Below are 24362 nucleotides of genomic sequence, written 5' to 3'. Positions count from 1 at the left end.
GTCATCAGCTCAAATTTTATCCAGCAACTAATATTCTATATATATCTATGTGTGTATATGCACATTATAAATATATACATAGTATACATACAGCCTTACACTATATATATATGAGAGAACACAGAGACAGAGACAGATGGAGTGTGAGAGGGTGGCGTGAGGGAGAACAAATAATAAAGCAAATGAGGTAAAATACTAACTGTAAATGTAGGTAAAGTGTATATGGTGTTTTTTTTTTTTAAAGTTTGTTTATTTTGAGAGAAAGAAAGAGGGAAGGGGCAGGGGAGTGGCAGAGAGAGAGGGGGACACAGACTCTGAAGCAGGCTGGAGGCTCTGCGCTGTCAGTACAAAGCCTGACACGGGGTTCAAACTCATGAACTGTGGGATCATGACCTGAGCCAAAATCAGATGCTTGGCTGACTGAGCCACCTAGGCATCCCGTGTATATTGTGTTATTTGTACTATTCTTATTCTTCCAACTCTTCTTCAAGTATGAAATTGTTTCCAATTAGAGCATTGAATAATTAAGTACAGCCGACCACTGCCCTCTACCCCCAGCCATGGCACTTCCGATCCCCTTGAACTTGCTCCACTCTTCATCAAGGTAGTGCCACCACTGAACATATTAATTTAGGCATTTTTCATGTTTACTACCCTTTCCCCTTAGCAGACGAGGAACTTCCTTTCGGTTTTGTTCATGAGTACCTTCATGTCTAGTGCAGGTGCTCAGTGACAGCGCACGGCAGCTCGCTGACGGAATGAGTGCAGGTCTGGCTGACGGGCAGCGAATCTTCTAAGATGACTGCCTCACCCTATACCTCCAAGCAACTCCTCCTCTGCAAGCCCAGCTCAGAACTGCAGGGGCGTTCAGTATAGAAACGGAAGGAGAGAGGTCTTAGAGCTGGGTCAGGGACGGAGAAAGGCAGAGGAAAGGGCCCACAGGAGAGACGTTTTAAATGAAAGCCTAAACACTAAGTGCGGACACTCGCATGCCAACATCAGCCTCTCTTCCTGCTTTGCTCCCAGGATGCTGTCCTCAGGCGGGAGATTTGGACACTTTTTTGGAGAAGCTGAATGGCTCCAGAGAAACAGCATACAGACCGTGACACTGACAATACCACACAAAGGATGTCAGGATACCTGTCCAATCACCCTGCAGCGAGGCTGACTCGCTGATAAGGCCCACTCCCACACAAAACCTCTGAGGATTTTTAGTGCTTCATTCTTAAATATGAAGAGATAACAAAGGAAGGCCCGACATTTGAGCAAAGCTTCAATTATATTAGACAGATTGACAAACAAAACATGAAGAAAGGAAATCAGAATGAATCGCGATAGTACAAAAAGCACAACAAAACTCCAAAAATTTGTTCTCCTCAGAGAGAAAGAGAAAGCCAGTGAGCCAGAAAGTAAAAGGGACACTACAAAAAGGGAGAAAAGACAAGAAGTTATCTGAGAAATTATTTGCATGAAGGCTGAAATTAAAAGTTTAGTTACAGAAGTTATAAAAAAAAGTCGGGAAAATATCCCATATTTCTCTCTATAGAGTGAAAAGGGGGAGGGAGAAAGAGATTGATAATGGAAAAAAAAATAAATCAAGAGAATCCTTTCTGGATGTTTAACATGTAAACAATGAGAAAACCAGGAGAAAAAAAATACAAATATAAATATAAGAATAAAAAATTCAAAATGGCATATTTTTCAGCAGTGAAGCTTGACGAACTTGAAGCCAGGCAACAGCTGGTCGCGGTGGAGATAGGAAGCAGCGCGGGCAGACTAGCCTACCGCAGAGCAATCTCCCTGCCAGCAACAATTAGAAAAGTTGGAAAAAGTATTTCTGTGAAGTGCCTTTGAAAGCATCAAATGCAGAGACTAAAAGGGCCAAAATTTTAGAGAAAAAGGAAACTCAAGAAAGGTGTGTTGAAACAGCTTTCATTTACCAACTTGCGAGCAGTAGCTCAGAGGACAAGAGGCTGGAATTCACAATGCCTCAATGGTCCAAATTTGGGCATTCAGTGCCCATGAAAGAGAAGGCACCCTAGGCTTTCAGTGAAAACTACTAAATGGCTACCTCCTAGAAGTAGTAACCAACTGGAAATATACCAACTTTCACAAAGATAGGATTGGTGCAGCCTGATTCCAGATGGCATTAAAGTGATCAGCATTTACCATAATTGCCAGTCAAAAGCAAAAGGAAATTCTCCATGGAGGAATCTAGAAGCCTCATATTGTCTTAACAATTTTTCACATATAATGTCAGGTATTCAATTAAAAAAAAAAACAGTGATGGTTCATTTTCCGTGTCAACTTGGTTAGGCCATGGGGTTGATCAAATATTTGGTCAAATACTCTTCTGGTTGCGTCTATGAGGGTGTTTTGAATGAGATAAATATTTGAATCAGTAGCCCCATCAAGCAGATTGCCTCCCTGATGTTAGTTGGCCTCATCCAGTTAGCTGAAGGGCTGAATAAAACAGAAAGGCTGAGTAAGAGAGAATTCCTTCTGATGACTGTTTCTGAGTCTGGGCACTGATTTTCTTCTGCCTCTGGACTCTGAGACATGAGCTCTTCCTGGGTCTCTAGCTTGCCTGCTTTGGGACTAGAACTGATACACCAGCGGATCCTCCTACGTCTCCAGTTTACTGACTACAGCTCTTAGGACTTGTCGGCCTCCAGGGCTGGGTTGGCCAATTCCTTAGAGTTAATCCCTTTAACACATCCCACTGGTCTTGTTTCTTGAAGAACTCTGACTCCTACACAAACCTACTGAGGGACAAGAAGACATGACCAAAAACAAAGAAGGGAAAAGCAGGAAAGAAATGCAACTGCATGAGACTTGGATACTGAGACTATTAGACACAATAGAATTTTAAGAATTGGTAACAACAAAAATTAAAAGATGGAAATTTCATAAGCAAAAACGAGAGTAACTGAATTGAGAATGCAGAAGTTGGGTTAAAAGTTTATACACAGCTGAAGTGAAGACTGCTGAACTGAATGGCAGTGTAGGAGAAAATATGTAGATGGAGGCAGGGAGAGGAAAAAAAAAAAGAGTTCTTGTGGGTAAATTATACCTCAACTTAAAAAAAAAGAAAAGCTTACAAATCTAATAGGGAGAATCAAATGAATTACACCACTTACGATACCAGGTGGAATATATAAGAATTATGGGAAAAAGATTTTAAAAGAAGGGCAATAAAAATGAATGAGGTGAATCGGAAAAGAGTTCTCACAGGAGTCTGCATGTGAAATGATTTTGGAAGATGGACAGAAGACAGCTGAGGAGAAAGCAGAAAGGAGTAGCTAAGAAGTGATAACAGCTAGGGAGCACTAGGGAGCACTGGGCGTGCACTAGGCAGGTGCAGCGACGATGGCCAAGGGAGACCATCTCTCTCAGAGGACCCTGAGGAGCACTTCCTTGCAACTCATGTAACCAGAATCTGCCCCTGAGATTTCATGAAATCACTTCTGAATTGGCCTCAGTTAATATACATATAATATCATGGAAACCATCAGAGCCTTTCTCCCCTGCAGCGGGGCTCACGAAGATCCTCAGTATTTCCCTAAGGGTACTAGGCTATGGAAAAGGAAAAGGCTGAAACGCTAACACTCAATTTGGTTTACAATAGAAGCTTCCAGAACTCTACTAGTGAGGAGATAAGTTAAAATTCTTTGTTGAAATGCAGTTTCTGGACTGTCTACAGACTTCATTTATGATGCTCCCTCTGGTCTCTGTAGGACTGATTCCGGGAATGCTGTATTGTCTGCTTTCTTAGGGACAGGCTGCCAGAAATGACGCTGGCTTCGATCTTTATCCATTCATCAGTATATCTTTCTGACACCTGATAATCTGGCTTCTTCCCAACCCAATGCAGTTAGTCTGAACGGGCTTGGAATGCAAGATCTCAAGGCAACCACATTTCCCTCTTGTGAAGCATCTCTCCCTCACTGCCTGCTAGGCTTTTTCCACTTGAGGGAATTTGTTGTGGCCTCTGTTGCATATTGCTCACAGATTTTCCATCAGAGCAAGAAGGAGGGCGAAAGAGCCACATGCACACTGGACAACCATACCAGAGAGCCTTTTCCTTCCTTAAAGACCATGTTTCCAGTTTTGGTCTCCACAATAGACCCAAAAAAGAATCTTCTGACTAAAATGGACAACAGCCACAGAAGAACAACTTCACAGAATCTTGTTCATCTGTTTTCACTCTTGGAGGTTCTCTCTTCTCTGACTGCGGTGCTCCATCCACTAGGGCTCTACAAGTCTGTATGTCTGTGAACACCCAGTTCACTGGCATAACAAAGTCTAAATGTAGCAAGATATGAGAGGTATTTTTTGGACCTGTATCTGTCTAACTGTGAGGGTATTCACAAAGATAACACCTCTGCCTTAGCATTGGCGCTCACTCATACCCCAGAGCCTCCTAGAGTCCTAGCCACTGTGAACCTCATGGTACAATGAGATTTGAATAGGGCTGTACTGTTTTGAAAAAAGAACCTTCTTCACTCTAGCAGTATGATGAATGGTGATGCTAACCCCAACTGTGATTTTTTTTAAATCACATTCAAATAACAATCATGAAGAGACCATCAAACCACATACATATCAACAATCCAATTGTTCTGGGAGCTGTGTGGGGGAAGCAGGTTAATAAAGAAATCACTGGGAAGGACAACAGCCTAGCTGACTGAGTAGAGGACAAAGAGTAGGCAAGATACGGTTAAGACCAGAGCGTTGCTGCAACTGTGAAAGATGCTGCTACCGACTTGGTGACAGTCCTGGCCTTAGGGGACGGTTTTCTTACAGAAAGACCATGAAGTTGACCTCACCTTTTTACTTTTCACCCTTTTGTTATGGAATGCTGTCTAACAAATTACCAAAACTTTTCTCTCCTGATCCAACTTTCTGTTGTGAACAAGATCTTACAAATTGCTTTTTGAAAAAACAGAGAAAATATATAATCTTTAAATGATTAGAGTAGTGAAGAAACATATGCCATTAAAGGAAATTAAAAAAAATTTTTAATGTTTATTTTTGAGAGACAGTTTGAGAGTTCGAGCAGGGGAGGGGCAGAGAGAGAGCAGAATCTGAAGGCAGCTCCAGGCTCTGAGCTGTCAATACAGAGTCCAGTGCGGGGCTTGAACCCATGAGCCGTTGAGATCATGACCTGAGCCAAAGTCAGACACTCAACTGACTGAGCCAACCGTGTGCTCCAAAAGGAAAATTTTACAACACAAATAGAAAAATATCACCCCCAAATTCACCAAGCACAACTACTATATTCACTTTGGTAATCTTATTTTCAAGCTTTTAAATGTATGTTTTCTTGTTAACATAGTTGTATTCATATACTCTGTATATAGTTTAACACCCTTCTTAACATTCTATAACTCTCGTGTATTATGGTATCTTTTGGGAATATATTTTGATAGCTACACATTCTATACTCTATTTAACCTTTCTTTTAGGGCTTGGACATTAGGGTGCTTCCAATTTTTTTTTACAACAAAAGACAATTTTTTGTACATGAGTGTTTTCTCTATCTTTGAAGTTTTTTTCTTTCTTTTTAAAAATATTTTTTAATGTTTATTTATTTTGGAGGGAGAGACAGAGTGTAGGCAGGGGAGGGGCAGAGAGAGGAGGAATCACAGAATCTGAAGCAGGCTTCAGGCTCCGAGTTGTCAGCACAGAGCTTGATGTGGGGCTCAAACTCATGAACTGTGAGATCATGACCTGAGTCAAAGTCGGATGCTCAACTGAGTCACCCAGGTGCCCCAAGATTTTTTCTTAATATAGATTCCAAAGAAAAGAATTAGTAGGTTCAAAGGGTTTCGATGTTTTTTATAGGAATTATTTTTTCCTGATAACACACAGTCATTGTAAAATAGTAGAAAGAATGTAGAGTCTCTACCTCCATTATACCCTTACCTCTAACCCCAGAGATCACTAATATAAGCCACCTGGTATTTACCCATTCAGACTTTCTAAAAGTGTATACAGAAGTATATACACATACAACATTAAACTTTTCTTTAAAATACTGCTACTATTGTAGCAGCTCATTTTGATAACTGTTGCGATCCATTCATCAAGCATTATTAAGTGCTTCTGCATATGCAATAAGTGGACATTATTAAGTACTACCATATACTAATTTATTAAACACTGTATCATGCATTGTGCTAGGTACATATTTTTTGATAGATTTTATTAGCTCTTCTTTAGTGAATTATCTGTTCGTGTCCTCTGTGCCTTTATTGGAAAAGCTGCTTGTCTTTTTATTGATTTCTACACATTCTCTGTAATAAGAAGCTAACCTTCTCGCTGAGTGTCCAGAAGCATGGACTTTGTGGAATCAAAGACACATGGGTTCCAACATACCATAGGCACTTACGAGTTGTCTAACCCTGAGCAAGTTACTTTCTGTCCAAGGTCTCAGTTTCCTCATGTAGAAAATGGGAACAGGAGTCCCTCAAAGAGCTCCTGGGTGGATGGATTAAGTGAGACCCACAAATGATAACAACAGTAATGCAGTAACTGTCATAGTAAAAGTAGTTCATAATTTAATCCTTAATAACTTTAAATATCTAGAAGGAAACTAAGTATCTTCTATAAATTTTTACACCCTAATATGCAACAAGGCAAAAACAGTTCAAATTTTCATTGTTTTCTTATTAGATAAAAGCAATATTGAGAGGAGGCACTGTATTATCCTCTGATCTAAGCATGGAAACTCAAGTTAGATAGGTTTAAAATGACCTATATAAAATCATTCTCTCCATATTTTTCTTTAAAAGTTTCTTTTTTTTAAGTTTTTTAATGTTTTATTTATTTTTGAGAGAGAGAGAGAGAGAGAGAGAGAGAGAGAAAGAGAGAGATGGCTTGAGCAGGGGAGGGTCAGAGAGAGAGAGGGAGACACAGAATCTGAAGACAGGCTCCAGGCTCTGACCTATCTGTCAGCACAGAGCCTGATGCTGGGTTCGAACCTACTACGTGTGAGATCATGACCTGAACGGAAGCCGGACACTCAACCCAGGTGCCCCTCTTTAAACAATTTCATGTTCAGTTTAAAAAGCTACGTGTTGAGTTACAAAAGCAATGTACGGTACATTTACTATGTTAAGACTCTCTCACTACTACATCAACCTACATTTACTTTTTACTTTTTTACCTTCCTGAAATTTAAGATTTCACAAAGCAACTGTTTAAAAAAAAACATTTTGGGGACAAAGAAAATCCGAATATTGACTACATTAGATGATATCAAAGAATTATCATTTTGTTAGCTGTGAAAATGACATGGTGATTATATAAGAAAAAGTCCTTTTTTAAAGATGCACAATGAAGTATTTATGGATGAAATACCATGAGGACTACAATTCAACTGAAAGTATTTAAGAAAAAACTAGGCAAAGGTAACACAATATTAGGAGCTATATTAATCTGAATAATGGGCTCTGCAGATTCATTCTACAATTGCAATTACTTTTATTTTTCTGTTTGAAGTTTTTCATGATAGAAATTTTAAACGATCAATTTAAAAAGGAGTCTCTTTCCTTTCTATCTATATTGGCTTAGAAGCTGGATTCATGCTTTGCTAGACTGCACCTGAATATAACTTTAAACTGCTTTATGATTTTTTAAATATTTATTTATTTTGAGAGAGAGAGAGAGAATCCCAAGCACATGGATGCTGCCAGTGCAGAACCCAATGTGGGGCTTGATCCCACGAAGCGTGGGATCATGACCTGAGTTGAAATCAAGAGTCAGATGCTCAGGGCACCTGGGTGGTTCAGTCAGTTTAGTGTCTGACTTCAGCTCAGGTCATGATCTCATGGTCAATAAGTTCAAGCCTTGTGTCAGGCTCTGTGCTGACAACTCAGAGCCCGGAGCCTGCTTCAGATTCAGTGTCTCTCCCTCTCTCTCTGCCCCTCCCCTGCTCATGCTCTGTCTCAAAAATAAACATTAAAAAAAAAAAAGAGTCAGATGCTCAACCAACTGAGCTACCCAACCACCCCCACTTTACACTGCTTTAAACTACTGAAACACCTTTCCCAGGCCTATGTCTAAATCTCTTATTCTTAAAACAAAGTGATTAGCTAAAGGCCCACATACAACAGTTGACCAAGGACTTCCCTCACCAGAAGAATATTTTCAGAATTTGTTACAATGCCACAGATACACTACTTCAGTGCCTAGAGACATAGTAACATAAGCATTGGGGTTTGCTGGAATGCAGAGGCCACTGCAAAACATAAGATTGAGAACTTGCACCCAGAAATGTGGGGCTTAAACCAGCTTCTGCTGACCAACGTCTGCTACCTTGCTACTTAAATCAAAGAAATGACAGTGAAATATACAGTCCCACCCCAGGTTTGACCCTGATAACTCAAGGAAATGAAAAGATACTTCTTGGGAGTGTTGTTTCCCTGAGCAATCTGGATACCCACCCTGTCTACTCAAGAGGGTCACTGTGCTTGTGGATCAGATCATAGGCAGAAAGAGCAAGGATACATGGAATCCAGGGAAGAAAGGGTTTTTCCTTTAGAGAACCTGATTGGCATTTCTCCGGCTTCCAAGGGACGATGTGAGAAGACAGAGCTGACTTGTTCCCGGAAGACCAGGGGCAGATTTAATGGGCGGCGGAATCTCCATACATTCTGCGTTCCCAGCTTCTGGAAAGCGTGGGTGGGAGCACGTACCGGCATCACCGGCAGCACGGAGAGCTGGGTCTCAGCCCTAAGGTCTCAGACTCAGTATGTCTGAGTGGGGCCAGTGATCTCCATTTCTAACAAGACACCAAGTGATGCTGCTGCTGCTCTGAGAGATGCCGGCTCAGATACCTGAGCAAGTGCCTCGGGTCCTCTATTCTCCTCACAACTACGCCCAGGCCGGGAAGAGGTGGTGGTAACATGTGGGCAGCGTGGACGGCTGTCTGGCTAGTAGCCGCTTCACTTGCCTTACTTGTTCCCTTAAACACATCTCATTAATTCCCAATATACTGGATCTGTGAGAGGCAGGGGAGAATTTTCTGTATTCGACAGTATCGTGGATACACAAATACTAAGATGGTTCAATACTTAAATCAGAAAAGTGCTCAGAAATACTCAGATGAAATGCATTAGATAAAGTACTAAGTATTAACATGCATGAAGAATGTTTTATTATAAACCCCTGTTTTCACTTTCTTGCAGCTTTCCAAAAAATTAGCCCTTTGTGGTGAAATTTTCCATGCTTGGTTTCAGCCCAAAGGTGATTTTTTTTTTTTGCAAAGTTTGAGAAAAATATATTAAATAGTTTTTGAGTTATGAAAAGATGAAAAAAGCCCACACAATTTTTCCACTTTGAAAGCAATTTTAGGATTTTTAAAAAAATATGCAGATGACTAAAAAATGGCTGAAGTCGAAAAGTTGAAACTTTCCATGTGTTCAGCTTTCAGCAAGGTAGTCTCCTGGGTAATTCAGAAAAGATAATGTGTGCGCACACACATAAACACATAAATAAATACATTTAAATAGATGCATAAGTGACTGGCAAAACAGCGTTTCATCATATTCAATATAAACCTTCCTCAGAATAGGGGATTTATTGTTTTCTGAAACGGAGTCTTTCACCAAGCAGAGTAGCTAGCTGTTGACTGTCCGAGTTCTGTGGTTTTCACGTACCAGGGGTCACTCACGGTTCACGACCCAAGTGTGGCACTCCTGTGCCCTGTGTCCACAGAACCATCCACTTCCTTCCATACTCCATCTCCGCTCTGCCCCAGCTCAATCCTAGAATTCTGATTCCTTGTCTTCTGAGTTCAGTTTCTGCCCTTGGCCTATGCCTGAGCACCAAGTCCTTTATCTTACCAGCTCTAGAAAACAGGTTCTCATTGCTCTTAATTCTCTGAACTCCCCCACAAAAGCATCGACCTGCTTCCCATTAATATTTTCCTTGTGTATTTGAAGAGCTCAAGTACTAAAGGAACAGCAGTAGAGATCTTACATTTAGGTCAAATAGGTTTTGGTGGTTTGTCAGAGTAACTTACTCTACCCCTTATGATCATGACCTCCCTAGCTACTTCACCTGGAAAACAGATAAAGGGGAAAGTCAGAAAACAGAAGGCAGGGTCCTGGTTCTGCCGCTTCATGGCTCACTGACATTGGTCAGTTGTTTTTGCAAATTTCAAATGAATGTTGGGCTTAAGTGTTAGAGATGACAATAGATCAAATTTAAAAACTGTTTCAGGTTTCTAGACTCAAAGGAAGAACTAAATATGAGGCCCATGCATCAAATGAAGAAGCAAGCTAAATCACAAAAACACTTTTGCAAGGGTGTAGTCCAAGATTAAGAAAAATTCAATTTTCCTGGTTTTCAAGGGTGCAAGTTTAAGAGACAAATAGATGATGATGTTCCTCCAACTAATGGTCCTGTTTCTCTTTCATTTTCAGCATCGCTCTCTGCATGGGCTATTCCTCTCAGCATGAGAAATTCTCTCCCACTTACAGGATAAAAAATGTTCTCTTGACCAATCTCCTCCTTAAGTTATCATTTTGTCTCCTCCTCTTCACTGGCCAATGCCAGTGAACCAGGAACATTTATCACCTAACTGCTTCCAATCTCCTTCCCCCACTATTTCATTAAAAATATTCTCATACAGGTCGTTAATGACCTTCTGATTACCAACACTAGAAGCTTTAAGTTCTCTTTGAACTAAAATCTGTTATCCTGTTTCAGTTATCTATTTTTACATAATGTACCATCCCCCAACTTATGATTTAAAACCACAATGATTACTCTTATTCTGTGGGGTCAGGAATTCAAACAGGGCTCAGTGGACTTCCACTCCACGTGGCATTGGCTGGTCACTCCCCGGGCTGCATTCAGTAGCAGATGAGATCGGCTGGGAGGTCCAAGGCTTCACTCACATCTGGTTCCTCGTGATCCTCCTACGTGGCCAGCACGGGCTTTTTCACAGCATGGTGGTCTCAGGCAGTTGGACTTTTGTATATGGCAGCTGGCTTCCAAGAGGAAAGAAATGGAAGCCCCCAGTCCCCTTAAGCTTAGAGTTATCAGAATATCACTTCCACTGTATCCCACTGGGGAAAGTCACATGCCCAGCCCAAATTCAAAAGAGAAGGGAAAGAGACTTCACCTCTTGAGAGAGGAACGGCAAAGAATCTTTGGCCATCTTTAACCCACCACATTATCTACATCTTTTTTGACATTCTCCTTTCTCTTTTCTTAGTGAGTGGTACATTTTTTTTTTTAACTTTAACCCACAGTAAGATATACACTCTACATTGTAATGTAGGATATTAACACACCCCATAAAAAGTGAAACAGAAGTTTCACAGTAAAATACACTCTAATACTTTCTATTCTATTTTACTTTATTATATATATTTTTACAAATGCTATTTTACTGTTCACAACATGTTTCTCTGCTCTGAGGAGGATTACTCTTTGCAGCCCCCTTACACTCTCCCATCTGCTGTGTCCAATGCTGTGTGAAGAGTGACAAATGTCACTTCCAGGCAGGGGTTTTAAGATGCTGTGGCCGGCTCATTATTTCCTTTGTATCTTCCGCCATGACACCACTTCTGCCATGAGAGCCATTGCAGTGGTTCAGAACCCATGAATGGACTACAGTTGTTTGTTTGGAAAATTATTACATCTTCTGCCTTTTCCTCTTCTTTATCCTCCTTTCTGTCAAATAAAGTTGCTCTCCACCTATGACCCGTTTCTTTCCTCTATTAACAATTTCCTTTGGCAAATTCCATATACTGTCTTCATTATTTCTCATCTGAACCTGCCTATCACTTGGTTGTTAGCTTCTTAGTCTACATACTCTCTCTCCAGTTCACTCTCCTTTTTATTGAGACACTAATATATCTGATGCAGGACTATTATCATCACAGGTCCTTCAGTGGCTCCTTGGTGTCCAAGAAACAGAGTCCAAACCCTGAAGTCCAAACTTTCTTGTCCCCACTCCTATCAGCCTCGGTGCTCACCTCCCATTGCTCCTTTCACGCACTCTATGCTGCATCCAAACCAGATCGCTCACTGCTCTCTTCATGTGTCCAGTTTTTTCACACTGTTCCCATTGCTTAGAATATAAAACAACCCCCTACCACCCACACATCAAACTCTCTACCTCTACACATTTCTAAGTGCTGACTCAGTCTCCCCTGCTCAAATGTCAGCTCTTCACAAAGCTTTTTCTGATATTCCCAGTGAGGAGCCATCTTTTTCTTCAAGACATTCAGAGCTGTATGGTACCTCTTCATTTTGCCTTCTGCTTCTTACTGCTTAATCTAGGGACAGGACTCTCACAACTGTTATTCTGACGTGTGAATGATCTCCTATTCTGCCCCCTCCCTCCAGTTTATCTCAACTGCTGAACACAGCGTAGTGATGTTATACGGGTGTTTCTCACACGCATATCTACCTTCGACTGCAGACATGAAGGTTCATCAGAAAAGTGGAAGTGTACCACAGTCTAAATAATATCATCACTGGCAGAACCTTTGATTTTTTTTTCCTTACTGTAGATAAGAGGTACTCTTAAATCAACACGCATGTGATTTAACATGCTATTTTAACTCTTGCAGTAAAAACTTTCACGCTTCTCAGCTGTACCTGAGGTGTGTTTTGAGTCTCTCAAATTTTGAGTTAAACGCCTCCAGGGATCCCAGATGAAACAAAAGAAAAGAAAGCTCTGAGCAGTAACAAAATCCATGTACTTAATTTCACCAATTTTTCTCTTGTATATTCATTTAAGACCTGTTCATTCATACTCAACACAGAATTCTAACATGATTATCTTTTTTTCTACTAGCAGCAAACTGTAGTAACAAATTGCAATAGGGAAGAAAAATGGAGCCTAACATTGAGGGAGGAGACAGAGAAATTATAAAATAAATGATGAGTTTTTATTTTTATTTTTTAAAAGCAATCTCATATAAGAAACTTGAGGACATAGGAAAATCCCTTTGATTGTATTTTACTGTAGTATAACGATGTTCTATCAAAATGATGTCCTTGAACCTCTAATTCCTCCATAATCAATATGCATTGTTGAAGGACACAGATAAGTAAATAGTGCATTTTAGACACATTTTTATCCAACTGGATAAAAGAATCTTGGTGTTTCAAAAAGTGAGTTTAAGTAATCTGGAAATTTCATTTAGAGAGAAGATTTTTTTGCCAACCAGACAAAGGAAACTCTATGTTATTGTGTATTTTCCCCCAAGAAAGGCCAAATGATATAAAAAATTAAGGTTTTGAAGGATCTGCTATCCCTGGAAGGGAATGAAGTGTTTTCATAAAATGCTATGTAAATACTTAGAGGAAAATAAAAGTTAAACTACTTGAGGTTCACCTAAAGACTCAGTGCTGAGTCTAAGAATCAAGGGCTTTAAACTCCCACCTTGAACTTAATGCAAACAATTTATTGAGCAAAATCAGATGGCACATTTTTAACAGAGAGAGGATCACTGTTGAAAGAAGATTCTAAATAATGGGGATAAGACTACTACTGCTCTGGTTACTCCGCCTCTACCCCCAAACTGCTAAAACAGCACCCATTCACGGGGTCTGTTCCCTGAGCTGCAACCTAATGGACCGCATGAAGCCTGCCGCGTAGAGTCCAGGAGTATAGTGTGCTACCTGCGGCTCTGCTCTCATCCAAAGTTCGAAAGAACTGTCAAACATCTTCGTAGACTCTTTTTATACCCACGGCTAATATAACTGTGCCCTGTCCCTGGATGCAGACAGAGCTGAGGCTGCATCCTGGCAAGGGATTGTGCCCTCAGTTCCCGTCCAGGAAAGAAAGATGGGACCAGACTGTTCCTAAAGCCCATCTCAGTTCTAAGATCCTATGAGTCTAGAACTATGTTTATTATTAGAAGTCATGACAGCTACTATTTAACAGTCTTCCAATTAACTATTTTCTCCAGCTTCTATTTAAATTCTTTATTCTGGACATTACTATTAAAAGCATAGGAAGAATTTCTATAATTCTATGTACCAAATTTGCTTAAAGAAACAAAAACATTTTTATTACCAGATTTTTAAAGGAGCCAGTTTTTTTTAGTATATTAAAATATAGGCCAGATAATACATCTAGAGTGTGCAGTAAGTCTCTTAAAATGATTTTAAGACCAAAGTTTCCTATAATTAGTTATAAAAATATTATAAAGAACTGAACCAAAATAAAACCAAATAAACCAGCTACTAAACTACACATATGTCTTCAAAATCTTATGGGAGTCAAATATTCCAGTTAAAATAACAGAAGAGATGGAAACACAAGTTTCTTATTATCACACTTCATATGTTATAAAACATAACAGCTAACTTATTTTTGGCAATATGATTAGGGATTGCAACATTCTGGCTTACACAAACTGACTTGATTGTCCAATGCGTCTTAAATGGAGCGTGTCATGCTAACTTCAGGCACGCAGGCACGGTGCCGTCTCAGAGTAGCCCAGACACCGAAATTTCAACACTTCAGCAGCGATCACACCACCGACTTTAACTGGGCCAGGTGTTTAAAGAGGGGTGGGGTGGGGGGACTTCAACAATGCAGTTAATTGAAACCAGATAAAGCTTTTGAATAATAAAAAAAAAATCATACAGATGTTCACCCTTTTCCCCGGGCGACCTTTATGGACAATTTATCACACGCGTTATTTTCTAGAAAACACCCTCTCTAAGAAAACAGTTTCACATCTCTCTCTGAAAACTCTATGATCACAGTATGAATTATGTCTCCACAAACAGACTAGGTTAAGCTCGTGTTTCATCTTTCTTTCCCCCTTCACCACTAGTCCGAGGGCAAGAACACCTGGAAGTACAGCAATAATTAGAAAGCTCTAAAGCTGAAGGAGCTGTAAGAAGCTGCATTAACCTTAAGATGAGTTTGTATTTCTTTCCCAATAGACATGTGAATGCACGCCAAAAATGAGAGATGGGTTCAAAACAAATGTGTTCAACAACTGTTTTCAAATATGCAGAAGAGAAACAATACATTACACGCAGAATCGATGAAAAGCAAAACAAAAACCAAAAAGACAGATCGGTGATTAAGTTAACAGACTGTGAAGGACTCAGAAATGAGTATTTTCTTCTCTATGTTTATAGAACAGTGTATTTTTCAGGGTTCCCCAGGGGGAAAAACACTAAGATATATATACAGACACAAATATATATACACATATAGATATATATGTATGGATATATATATATAGATAAAAGGAGACTTATTATAGGAATTTGTTCACATGATTATAGAGGCCAAAAAGTCCCAACATTTTGCCATCCGCACGGTAGGAACCAGGAAAACAGTGGTATGACTTGGTCTGAGTATAAAGGCCTGAGAACCAGAGGAGCTGACGGTGTAAGGCCGAGAGCCGAAGGCCAGTGAACCCAGAGCTCCAGTGTCAGAGGGCAGGAAAAGACGGATGTCTCAGCTGAAGAAGAGAGATAAAGAATCCCCCTTTCCTAGTTTTGTTCTATTTGAGACTACAATGGATTGGAATATGTTCACTCTCAATGAAGACAGCAAATCTTTTCTCAGTCAACTGATTGAAATGCTAATCTCTGCTGAAACATCCTCAGACACTCTGAGAAATGTTTTACCAGCTATCTGGCTTTCCCTTAGCCAGTCAAGTTGACACATAAGATTAGCCACCACAAATGGAGGTGCCTAAGTGGCTCAGTCAGTTAAGCATCCGGCTCTTGATGTTGGCTTGGGTCATGATCTCATGATTTCTGAGATCGAGCCCCGTGCCCAGCACAGAGCTTGCTTGGGATTCTCTCTCTCCCTCTCTCTGCCCACCCCCAGCCCTGCTTATGCACCCACTCTCCTTCTCTTTTTCAAAGCAAATAAATAAACTTAAAAAAAAAATTAACCATCACAAATGGTAATGCTATTATTTCAAATATGCAAGTACTCTTATTTAAAATATATATTTTTAAGTTTTTATTTTTTAAGATTTTTTTTAAAATTAAAATTAAAATTTATTTATTGTTTCTTTTATACTTTATTGTCAAGTTGGTTTCCATGTAATCCTCAGTGCTCATCCCGACAAGTGCCCTCCTCCACGCCCATCACCCTGCTTCCTTCTCCTCCTCCCTCATCAGCCCTCAGTTTATTCTCAGTATTCAAGAGAGTCTCTCATGGTTTACCTCCCTAACTCTCCCCAACTATTTTTCCCCCTTCCCTTCCCCCATGGTCCTCTGCTAAGTTTCTCCTGTTACACTTATGAGTGAAAATGCACAGTATCTGTCCTTCTCTGCCTGACTTATTTCACTTAGCATGGCACCCTCAAGTTCCATCCACATTTCTACGAATGGCCAGATTTCATTCTTCCTCATTGCCGTGTAGTACTCCATTGTGTATATAAACTACATCTTCTTGATTCATTCATCATTTGATGGACATTAAGGCTCTTTCCATGAGCTGGCTATTGTTGACAGTGCTGCTATGAATATTGGGGTACATGTGCCCCTATGCATCAGCACTTCTGTATCCCTTGGGTAAAATTCCTAGCAGGGCTATTGCTGGGTTGGGTCATAGGGGAGTTCTACTGATAGTTTTTTGAGGAACCTCCACACTGTTTTCTAGAGCAGCTGCACCAGTTTACATTCCCACCAACAGTGTAGGAGGGTGCCCGTCTCTCCACATCCTCACCAGCATCTATAGTCTCCTGATTTGTTCATTTTAGCCACTCTGACCGGTGTGAGGTAGTATCTCAGTGTGGTTTTGATTTCTATTTCCCTGATGATGAGTGACGCTGAACATTGTTATATGTGTCTATTGGCCATCTGGATGTCCTCTTTGGAGAAATGTCTATTCATGTCTTCTGCCCATTTATTCACTGGATTATTTGTTTTTCAGGTATGGAGTTTGGTGAGTTCCTTATAGATTTTGGATACTAGCCCTTTATCCGTTATATCATTTGTAACTATCTTTTCCAAGATTTATTTATTTTTGAGGGAAAGAGACAAGAGTGTGAGTGTGAGACAGGCAGAGAGAGAGACAGAGACACTGAATTGGAAGCAGACTCCAGGCTCCAAGCTGTCAGCATAGAGCCCGACGTGGGGCTCGAACTCAAGAGTGGGGAGATCATGACCTGAGCTGAAGTCAGACACCCAACCTACTGAGCCACCCAGGTGCCCCTATTTTTTAAGTTTTTAAAGCACCTGGAATAACTAATAACTATTTTATATCAGTTTGCTATACTCTATCTGACAGGATCAATTCACCTCCTATACTGGGAAATAAACTCAGTATTTTAATTTATATATATATATATATATATACACACACACACACACACATATAAATCTTTTTTATATATATTTATATTTATATATATATATATATCTGTCTATATATTGACTATACACCATACAGTGAAATCCTAACTGTAGCAGTGGTGGGGTAGGCAGTCTCTGACATGGCTCCCAGTGATCCTTACTTTCTAATATTCATGCTCTAGTGTAATCTGCTCCACTTGAGTCGGAGGCTGGACCTAGTGATTTATGTCTAACAAAAGGAATACTATAAAAGCAATGGGATATGATTTCTGTAATGAGGTTATAGTCTGTGACTTCCATCTTGCCATCAGACTCTTCCTCTGGCTCTTCTACCATACTTGCTCTAATAAGGCAAGTGAGAAAGACCCTCCCATGTTAAGGAACTGAGGGTGACCTCCAGCCTCAGTCATCAGCCCAACAGCCCTCAGGGAGCAGAGTCCTGCCAACAGACCCTGTAAGTGAGCTTACAAGCTCATCTGTCTCAGTTCTAATCTTCAGATGAGACGGTAGCCCTGGAAGACACCTTGAGTGCAGTCTTAAGAGATCATAAGATCAGCCAGATTCCAGACCCACAGAAACTGTGAGAGGATAAATGTGTATGGTTTTATGTGATTACACTTTGGGATATTTTGTTACACAGCTGTTGATAACTAACATGGTACTTAACCAAATGAGTGAGCCAATGGTTCCACTGTCACTTCCATCGTCATCATAATAGCTAATACCTATTAGGGAACTTCTAAGGTCTAGACACCATTCTTACTTCTTTATTAAATCCTCACAAAAATCCTTTGGAGGACATTTCACAGCAGAAACAGAGACACAGAGATACTCCATAACTTGTCACAGGTCACACAAACAAAACACGACGTCAACTGTCTGCACCTAGATGTCTTAGCTCTGGGACCAGGGCTTGCAGCAACTTTGCAACCAGGAGCACTGAGTGGAGGGCTGGGCACTGTGAAGACGGTGACCTCCTCACACAGTCCTGGAGGACCATTAGAAGGCACAACAGAGAGGAGAAGCCAACCCAAATGCTAAAAACAGAAATGAAGTCTCTCCTTTCTGATTAAGATGCCTTATCCATGGGGGGGGGGGAGCATAGAAACAGTAATACAGTGAATGGATTGCAATCCTGAATTTATCGAAATCACATTCAGAAATGATAAATACATTTTCTTATACCCAATAAAAGAAAATTAACAACTTTCATTTGGTGTTAAAAACCACACCCATGGAGGCTATAGTTGTATATTTCCTAAGGGCAATTATAAGTAACAAGTGTGTCAAGCTGGTAGAAAAAGAAAATTCCTAGTGAGCTCCGAATCTCCACTAGATATATTTTATCATATGGAATGAGAGTCCAGGAAGGAATCACTTCTAATCTTGCATTCAGATTACAACATTAAATAGTACTCCCTCACACCCCGTAGTTATCAGACTTACGGGTTAGTGTGTCTCCTCCATTAGACTTTGGACTCACTTACCTCAAAAGCTATCTTATTCACTGGAATGTCCTCAAAACATAGCTCAGGGTCTGACACATGCCAGTGTTTAATATATGTTTGTTGAATAAAGAAATACTTTATGTTGTGAATCGCATCCATTCAATAGGTCATTTCAATGGTACATGTTAGTGAAAGTACGAATTTTTGTTTTAAGTCTCTTCTAGCTCACTAGCTTTCTTGGGCACTTTAAATAAGTCTTTGTGTCTCCAGTGTTTCACTTAATATCTGACACCCAGTGGCACCCAATAATTTGTGAATGAATAAATGAATGTCAAGCTATAGGACAGATAAGAATCCAGACTTCTGACTAAATAAAGATTTAGTGTTCCATAAGGACAGCTGTTGTTTGCCTACTGATGCTGCTGCTGCTGCTGATAAATTTTCTTCCTTTTGAAAGGAGGCATGAACATTTGCAAAATAGTCTCCCAATAAAGACAGATTCTTGTCTGGGTCATAGTTAGTAACTGCTCTTAAATATTCTTTTATAAAAGACAACGAGTTACATATAACTTAAGAATTCCAGATAACCCTAGACTAAATGGCATTCATCTGGAAAAATTCCTACCTCTTACCATATTATCTTTTGAAAGCCATGGAAATTGCATGAACATACATACATCAATCACACAGGCCCACAGTAATACAAAAATAAAGGCAGCTACCAAATAACCTCCCCCTCTGTTTTACTGATCAATTAAACAAGAGACAAAAGGAGGAAGGAAAGCTGGGGAGGATTTGTGCCAGAGCACCATCAAGCACTTACCGTCACTGCCTAAGGCATACTTACTGGGAGTTCAGGAGCAAGCCTCAAAATCTCAAGGGAAATATAGCAGCCTACTGAATGGCCGATGACCACGAGTTTCATTTCCTTTGGCACATGAGTTCTCAGGAAAGCTAGCTTGTGTTCCACTTGGCCTTGTAGTCCATAGATATCTTTAACTGCTTGAGCATCTGAATCTAAAAGCAAAAAATATGAATATGTGTTCACTCAAGTGAAAGTAATATATTCACTGGGAAAAATATCTAAAAAAACTAACAACAGTAGTAGTCACCACTTATTTAAAGCCTACAAGTGCTAGCTACAGTGTTAAACACTTTAATTAAATTATACCAACCAGTCTTCACAACAATCCTAGAAAGGAAGTGTTCGTGTTTTCATTTTATAGGTGAAAATCCCAAAGCTTACAGACATTAGGTGATAGACTGACAGTCACACACCTATTAAGTGAGAAAGGCGAGATTCAAACCCAGGTCTCTCTGTCCTCAAAGCCCATGAACTTTCAACTACTCCATGACCTGCAGTTCGCTTAGGCCACTAGTTCTCAAACTTGATCAGGTATTAGAATTCCCTGCAGGACATGTGAAAGTAGTGACTGCAGGGCCCCACCACCAACGCCCTGGTTCGGTAGGTCTGGGCTGGGGCCCGAGAATTTGCAATTCTAAGCTTACAGGACATGTTGACATTCTGGTCCCAGAATCACACACACTGAGTACCACTGGTTAGGCCAGTTTATATTATTAATAGACAACTACCCATGACCGTGCCTCATATTTGAGATAATCTTTGTTTGTTGAAGAACTTTAACTGAAGGGCTTAAGGAGAAAGAAATGTTGTAAGTTGTCCCTTTTCACCAGCAGTCTTAACCTGAAATATCCTTTGTTCTTTTCCTTCCTCAAAGGAACCGTCTCCTGGAATCAAGAGCTAATTAAAACTTTATCTAGCTAATCTCCAAGAAAAATGAATGAGCCTTCCTTTGTGTTTAACCAGTGCTCTCTATCCTTATTACAGCACTTTAGCATTCTTGTGTCATTGTCTTCTTATTTCCTCCTGGAGGCTGTGAGCTCCATCTTTTCGTCTGTGTCCTCTGTGACTAGCACGTAGTAAATATTCGTGTGGAGTGAAAATATGTACTGGCTAGACATTCCCTGAGGACGCTGCCAGCACTGATAGTCTACACATATAGAAAACGTCAATAGGTTTTCCCCTATGAACCTGTGTGTAATATTTCAAAGTATCACAAGGTATAATAAATTGTTTATTAAAATTTGGATTACTGGAATACTAAATTTCTTGCCTTTGACTCCTACAAGTTACTCATGTGAACTTCAATGAGCCACAACATGGATCATTCAAAAGGTACCCGAAACTGATTGCAAAGGACTGCTCTTCAGTTTTACCTGTATGTGCTGTTTTCATTTCCTTCGGCGCTCAGCTCCCTCTGCTAATCTGGCTGACTCCTCTTCATCCTTCAAACTCCCAACAAGTGTTATCTCCTCTGAGGAGCCGTTTTATAAGGAGTAAAGGAGCCTTCCTTTCAGTTCCCACAACATCCCATCCACGTTTATCTCGCCACAATACTCCTGATTTATTCTTACTTTACAATTTATGTCTCTGATCTTTGTCTCTCAATGCCTGGCATACAGTTATTGAAGACCTTTCTACCCAGTCAGTGAGGCTTAGTTCTCTTTTCCATGGTATTACTGATCTCTTGGGCAAGAGGCGTTCTGCACTAATTCTTCTTTCTACGTCAGTCTCAAATCTATTCTCTGTTTAACAGGGAATTTCAGCATAAAACACAGAACTGGGAAGAGAGAGAATCTGGAAGGCTGACTTTGGTAGGGTCCCTGATGGCTCCAAATCCAAATGTTTATTTAATATTACACTTAAGTTTGAGTAGTTAATGGTTTCCTCTCATCAGTCCACCCAGAAGGGATCATATTGTTCTCAGATACTCCCCAAAACAAGCATTTATAATACCTGCCAGCCAAATTCTTCATTTTTCAAAATACACACTGTTTGAAAATATCAAAAATCTTCCTTTTGTTGGGATAGTATGGTGTCGTAAACATCATGGGTGCTAGGGGCAAGATAAATCTGGGTCTAAACTCCACCTGAGTCCCTCACTAAGAGGGTGGCTAGGCAAGTCCCTTAGCCTGGCTTCAATGTCCTCATACATAACGGATGTGGTCTTGGGAAAGTAAGCACAACACTTCCGAAGCACAGAACACAAGTATTTGGCATAGACTGTGATAGAAATGATCGCTATGATTGCTGTCACTTCAGGTCCTGTCATTTATGTCCTCCCTCAAATATATACCAAGGATATTCATGTGGATAGTGTAAACATAAAGGGAACAAGCTAAATGCAGTAAACATTTAAAACTTCACTGATAGCAGAAATAATCCTAAAAGATTATATTTTGGATAAACTTTAATGAACTTTAAAATTAAAAAAATTACTCAAATGACTTTCAGAAGCAAATCTGGCTTTATCTCAGGAATTCCTCAGTAGATTCCCAAGATAAACACACTACTCATTAGAGTCTGCTGTGGTAATGAGATTAAAGGAGAAAGCACTGGGGCGCCTGGGTGGCTCAGCTGGTTGAGCGTCTGACTTCGGCTCAGGTCATGATCTCAGAGTTTGTGGTTTCAAGCCCGGCGTCAGGCTCTGTGCTGACAGCTCAGAGCCTAGAGCCTGCTTTGGATTCTTTGTCTCCCTCTCTCTGCTTCTGATCTCTCTCTCAAAAATAAACATTAAAAAAATTTTTAAGTAAAAAAATTTAAAGGAGAAAGCACTTTCTAGAAATAATATTGATAGCAAATTTAAATGTGCTCTCTGGACATTATTTTGCTACAGAAACCAGAAGTTAAAAAGCTATATACTTCACTACATATTTTCAAGCTAATTATTATTTTTAATATATTCTGAAAAATGCTAGAAATCATTAACTTACTCTCCACAAAATACAGTAACAAAATTACATTCAATTGTACCCAAATCAGAAGAATAATATGGAAATTACTTAAGTTATTCTTTCTTTAGAAAAATATACTCCAGGGGTGCCTGGGTGGCTCAGTCAGTTAAGCATCTGACTTTGGCTCAGACCATGAACTATGGTTCGTGGGTTCAAGCCCCGCATCAGGCTCTGTGCTGACAGCTAGCCCAGAGCTTGGAGCCTGTCTTTGGATTCTGTGCCTCCCTCTCTCTCTGACCCTCCCTGCCCCCCTGCTGTCTTTCTCTCTCTCAAAAATAAATAAAACATTAAAAAAATATAAAAAAATACATTTCAAATTACAATCAACAAAGTATGTTTGGAACATAATCTTTTTTTTTTAAATTTTGTTTTATTTATTTTTGATACAGAGAGAGACAGAGCATGAGAGGGGGAGGGGCAGAGAGAGAAGGAGACACAGAACTGGAAGCAGGCTCCAGGCTCCAGGCTCTGAGCTAGCTGTCAGCACAGAGCCCGATGCGGGGCTCGAACCCACGAACGTGAGATCTGACCTGAGCCGAAACTGGAGGCTCAACCAACTGAGCCACCCAGGCGCCCCTGGAACATAATCTTTATCCAAATATAGTCTTAAAGATGATACTGACAATTCCATTTTAGAACCTCGCCCTATTTCTTAGGCCCATTTCTATGGAATTTACTTTTAGCTCATTTATTGATGCTGGAGTTTATTTCAAAAGGTACATATAATCTGTTTCTACAAAGCTCATAGAGGAATTAAGTAATATTAGTGCTTCATATTTATTCAAATATGAATCTAGTTATTCAAACTGATCTAATTAGACCAAACTATTATGGGAGTGCCTGTGTGGCTCATGAGTTTAGTATCCGAGTCTTGGTTTAGGCTCAGATCATGATCTCACAGTTTGTGGGTTTAAGTCCCACAATGGCCTCTGTGCCAGCAGTGTGGAGCCTGCTTGGGATTCTTGGTTTCCCCCTCTCTGTCCCTCTTCCCCTCCTCCTCCCTCAAAATAAATAAATAAATAAATAAATAAATAAATAAATAAATAAAAATGTATCCCCTACAGCTTCAGGGCACAGGTAAATCTGATAACTATTATTTTGTTCCATTTCACATCAACTGAATTGACCATTCTGACAGAAAATGGTGACTACCTGGCTCATGGTGACTTTGAAAATACAGATATAGATACAATATACTCCCTTTGTCTTCAAGGAGTTTCACAATCTAATAAGAGCAAACAGAAATAGATAAAGATAAATGCAAAGCACTGAAGTAAGTATATATCAAGCATTTCCTCGAGAAAAGAACACATTTTTACTGCATTACAGTTGAAAGGTAATCCACACTGGATTCATGAAAACTGTGTCCTTCTCCAAATAAACCAAGATAGACACCCAGAAAATATTCTTTACTAATGCATAACTATAAATGTAGAACTCTATATGCTTGAATGCAATCATATAGTCTAAATTTAACAAGATATGTTTACTATATATACACATATATGTACGTCTATGTACATATTGAGTAGAAATGTGTTTTAGTATATATGGTCACGGAAGCGGTATTTATTTACAACTCATCTGGGGCCACAGAGCTAACAAGACTGGAGATGAGCGCTACCTGAGCCTTTCGCTGGGACTGAGTCTACAGGCAGTAACTCTCCACTCTCACACCAGAATTTCTCAACTTGCAGACTCTTCCATCTTGCCCCCATCATTTGGAGTCAAAGCTATTTCTTAATAATAACTGCAATTAAACAACTTACATATGGAGATTAAAAG

General features: G+C 39.9%; 1 protein-coding gene across 8 annotated transcripts in view; it reads right to left on the bottom strand.

Moving 5' to 3' along the window:
* LDAH (lipid droplet associated hydrolase) overlaps positions 1 to 24362 on the bottom strand; it is a 101330-nt gene that overhangs the window by 44389 nt on the left and 32579 nt on the right. For all 8 annotated transcript variants that reach the window (XR_003908038.1, XR_003908040.1, XR_003908039.1 and 5 more), the window contains exon 4: positions 19609 to 19778. Coding sequence is in view for 5 of the 8 variants with exons in the window: in XM_029938234.1 (XP_029794094.1) it covers positions 19609 to 19778 (170 nt within the window). In the remaining 3 variants the exon portion in view is untranslated. The remainder of the gene's footprint in view (positions 1 to 19608; positions 19779 to 24362) is intronic.

Source organism: Suricata suricatta, chromosome 4 (assembly GCF_006229205.1).
Source record: "Suricata suricatta isolate VVHF042 chromosome 4, meerkat_22Aug2017_6uvM2_HiC, whole genome shotgun sequence".
Classification (NCBI taxonomy): domain Eukaryota; kingdom Metazoa; phylum Chordata; class Mammalia; order Carnivora; family Herpestidae; genus Suricata; species Suricata suricatta.
Note: the sequence above shows the minus strand (reverse complement) of the source record. Positions and strands in the feature narration are given on the sequence as shown.